Genomic DNA, 4,099 nt, shown 5'->3' with positions numbered 1-4,099 from the left:
ATCTCGGGTGAAAAGGTTGTTTTCTTAACGGAATTGAGGGATTGTTACGGAAAATAAAAGGCAAAGGAACACGTGTCAAAATGGAAACAGACCAGGCCAGCGCAAGATGAGTCACCCAAGCCTTTTTCATGTTTTTTTGCTGAGAATTTCATGGTTTGGATGGTAGAGAAATGGTGAGTGTTTAAGGCCCGTTTAATTTAAGTTGAGATGTGATTTTATGTGAAAATATTTTATTATAATAAAAAAATTATATGTGATTATTTTTTAGAGTTTTTTATTATAACAAAACTCAAATCTCTTTTTTGCTTGTCATAAAGTTTTTTGAATTTAATTGTGGATATGTTGATTTTTTCTTCTCTGTTTTTGATTTGGAATATTAGGAGTATTTTCAACCCTTTTTTTTCAATTTGAAGATTTGAAGACTAGCTTAGCTGTAAGACAAGGGTGTTGTTTGTATACAATGTTTAGGATAATTCTGAAGTTCAAAAACAAGTTATTAAAGATGTAATTTAATCATGAACTTGAGCTTGAACATGTATAGCATTTATATATTCAATTATTTTCATATAAATAAGTAAAATTAATTTATAATTCAAAATATTATTTTTGAATAAAAAATAATGTCATAAATGATTATATGGCCCTCACTTTATTTAACAAAATGAAACCATCATTATTAAAATATTAATAAACACGCACACATATTCATATTCATGCACCCAATCATTTAAGTTAACCTCCAAATAACAAATAATAGCGTAAACTTATCATTAGGTTTATCGCTCAGAAATATATAAAATAGGAATGCCGTAGAAACCACTTAATAAGCCTCATTCGTCTTTATTTGTGATTAATTCTCATTTGTCTTATTTGTGGATCTAATATTTGTTGGTCAAATACCATTATATTTAGCGGTCATTTAAGTATATCAAGGTCCATTATTGAATGAAATTTTTCACTTTTTTTTTAACAAAAAGAAACCATTTAGATAAGGGGAAAAATAACAAAAAGAATAAGAAAAAGAAAAGAAATAAAGAGTGTATTTGGAACTTATTTTAAAATGATTTTATTTTTTGTATGAAAATGGAAATGAAAACATTTTTAATCTCAGACAGAAATCATTTTTAAAAATGCATTTGTTAGTTTTATTAAAAGATTATTTTCAGTATAAAAAAATCTATTAATGTCTCTCTCCCTCTCTGCTCGAGAGAAGAGGAAAATGAAACAAAAAATAAAAAATGACTAAAAGTTATTTTTTATTTCTCTTCTATTTTACACTAAATCAAAAAATTATTTTTATTTTTATTTTTTATATTTAATTATACCAAAAACCGTTTTTCTTTTATTTTTATTTTTTTTTCTCAAAGTAAAAAACAAAAAACAAAAAAAAAAAACTTCAAACACAATCAAAACGTTTTCCCACCCTTTTTCAGGCTAGATTCTAAGAAGGCAACCTCTCGAAGTTTCATGAAATAGCGCCAAAAAAAGAAAAAAAAAAAAAAAAGTCATAACTCGGAGGATATACTAAGAGTAAATGCAACAAAAGTAATTAATGTGGTGTCTTGAATCTGCTGTCAAAAATCGCACAAGTGGCTACTTCATAACCGTAAAACCTTATACGTGGTCATTCTGTTATGACACCACTTTGAAAAGGGGGAATAAAAATTCTAAAACCATTTCATAGACGTCAATTGCTGATATACCCCTTTGACAAAAAAATCTACACCACATGAGTATTGAATGTCAAGACCAAACACCAATGAAGGAAATGAAATAGACAACCGACCTAAAAAAAATGTCATTTATTTATGTTTATATATAGTACAACATATGTATGCATAATTAGTACAAAGAAAAAAAAAACTAAAAAGTTTGTTAGTCTAGTAGTAGTGAGGCACCGCTTTAAGATGAGCCGTAATTATGAATATTTGAATTTTAGTCCAAAGAAAAATGGTAACGGAAAAAGTTTATAAATTCAATCTTCTAGTATTTTCATGTGAAAAAAGGTATTGGACATTTCTCAAGTTAATGAACTGAAACTATAGGTTTAGGTAATGGCTAAAATCTTCGTTGGTTTCATCTCTAAGCTTTGTCAAAGCTTTCTTTTCAATCTTCCTTATCCATTCCTTGCTCACTTTGAAAAGCTTCCCAATCTCCTCAAGTGACTTGGGCTGGCAGTTTATAAGCCCATAACGTAAGACCAAAACTTGCCTCTCTCTTGGGTCTAAGGTTTCTAGAAGATTGTGAATGTCACTTTTCATGTGTTGTCTCATAACAGTCTCCTCAGGAGTCTTTATTGACATATCCGCCATGAATTCCTTCAACATGAAGAATAGAATTTGAAGTCAGAGAAAAAAAAAACTATTGAAAACAACATTGAGAAGAATAATTTATTCTCTATTATTGACTTAATGCGCAGGAAAATAATGCAAACACATAAAATTAATTTTAACGAAATTATAGACAACAGGAACCGATGTTTTAACTATTATTAATTTTTTAACGGTTGAATATGTGAAAGTCTAATTAAAAAGTTGTATAACATACTGTGAAATGAATTGTTTATATTATCTTGTATGACAGGACTAACTCAAATACAAGATCTTAATGAGGAGAAGGACGAATCTTTACTATTCCATCAAATGCCAGGAGATATATATATAATTTTTTAAAGAAGTTGCTTGAAGAAAAGTTAACTTCTATAGGAAAGGGCAGAAAACATACCATGTTTTTTCCTGAAAAGCAGTCCCCAATCTTATGATCAATCGAACCAACCACTCTCAGGCAATTGCCAGCCGATCTGATTTTATCCAAAGACAGGCCTGTGAGCTTTGCAATCTCATTGTCATCCGGGGGCTTCCTCTGGCTGTTGCTGATCGCTTTTCGGGTTTTCTGTATCTGATTTATCGCCTTGCTTAACGTCCCCTAAAAACACACAAAAGAAAACCAACATGTTGATCAGCCACCACATTCACATGTGACATTGTTTGAAGAAACAGTTTCTTGGATCAGAGAGGAACATACAGGAACTAGTATCCCTCTAGCGTGACGCGCCACCAATTGAGACATCGATTTCCTTATCCAGTACTGGACATAAGTTGAGAATCTGTAACCTCTTGTATGGTCAAATCTTTCTGCACCTTGCAAGACGCCTTTTTTTCCAGCCTAAGAGATATAATAAGCACACAAATGATATGCTGATTGAAATATATCGTCATATTTGGCCAAATCTATGCAAGTTTTTATGCCCTACTGCCACCACAGCCTTCATCTTACCTTCATTTCGTTTCATGGTTTCTATGATAAGGACTTAAAATGTATCAACTCTTACTAACTTTGACAATGAATGCATGGCAATATTTGATCTACAATGTCTTCATCGACAATATAATTTTTAGACAAGAGATTTCCTTTATAACACTTACTGTATGTCTTTAAGATGCAAATTTTCTAGCTTTTTCATGGTGCCTATGTTAAGTTGGGAGTAAGGCTTGTTATTGTTGTTGTTGTTGTTGTTTCATGGTGCCTATGTAGTTTATGTCCATGAAGATCAATGGCCAACAAAGAATTGAAAGCAATGCAAATCAGACCTTTTTATCCTGGACGAAAAAATATTTCGATATTTCTGTCAATATGTTCGTAAACGACCACACAGATGTGTTTTTTTTAGAGACCGAAATGTCCACAAATCAAATGCTTTTATTTAGAATTGATAGAGATTGTTCCTAAAATTTTCCAATATTTACGCTGTCTGTCGAAATATTCCTAAATTAAAGTAAGATATTTACATAGATACCGATGTTTTCATCCTCGCTTTTTTCTGGGATGTGGAAAGTGGTAACTTGTAACAAATTTGAATTCATCCATTTGACATCCAAGGAAATCAATTCCATACAATTTCACAAAGTAAATGAATTAAACAAGGTGAATGACCATGCACATAAAATGTAGGACTAATGCAGTATGCACTTAACAAACCTGAAGTAAATCTTCCAAGGCTATGCCTAGGCCCCTATAGTTTCTTGCAAGGTACAGAACTAAGGACTTAGTACTCCTTATAAGCTCATCCCGGCAATGCCAACCGAAATGCAAATCCTGC

General features: G+C 31.3%; 1 protein-coding gene across 2 annotated transcripts in view; it reads right to left on the bottom strand.

Moving 5' to 3' along the window:
• Window positions 1-1,876: 1,876 nt before the first annotated feature.
• LOC21408781 (RNA polymerase sigma factor sigC) overlaps window positions 1,877-4,099 on the bottom strand; it is a 4,433-nt gene continuing 2,210 nt past the window's right edge. Inside the window, exons 4-7 of one of the 2 annotated variants that reach the window (XM_024167180.1) lie at window positions 3,979-4,099; window positions 3,025-3,165; window positions 2,725-2,925; window positions 1,877-2,318 (exon numbers count right to left, since the gene is read on the bottom strand). The exon at window positions 3,979-4,099 is cut by the window's right edge and continues 143 nt beyond it. In XM_024167180.1, the coding sequence (XP_024022948.1) occupies window positions 2,040-2,318; window positions 2,725-2,925; window positions 3,025-3,165; window positions 3,979-4,099 (742 nt within the window). In that variant the 3' untranslated portion in view covers window positions 1,877-2,039. The remainder of the gene's footprint in view (window positions 2,319-2,724; window positions 2,926-3,024; window positions 3,166-3,978) is intronic. The other variant, XM_024167181.1, reaches the window with a different exon arrangement.

Source organism: Morus notabilis, unplaced genomic scaffold, assembly GCF_000414095.1.
Source record: "Morus notabilis unplaced genomic scaffold, ASM41409v2 Scaffold467, whole genome shotgun sequence".
NCBI classification, from domain to species: Eukaryota; Viridiplantae; Streptophyta; class Magnoliopsida; order Rosales; family Moraceae; genus Morus; species Morus notabilis.
Note: the sequence above shows the minus strand (reverse complement) of the source record. Positions and strands in the feature narration are given on the sequence as shown.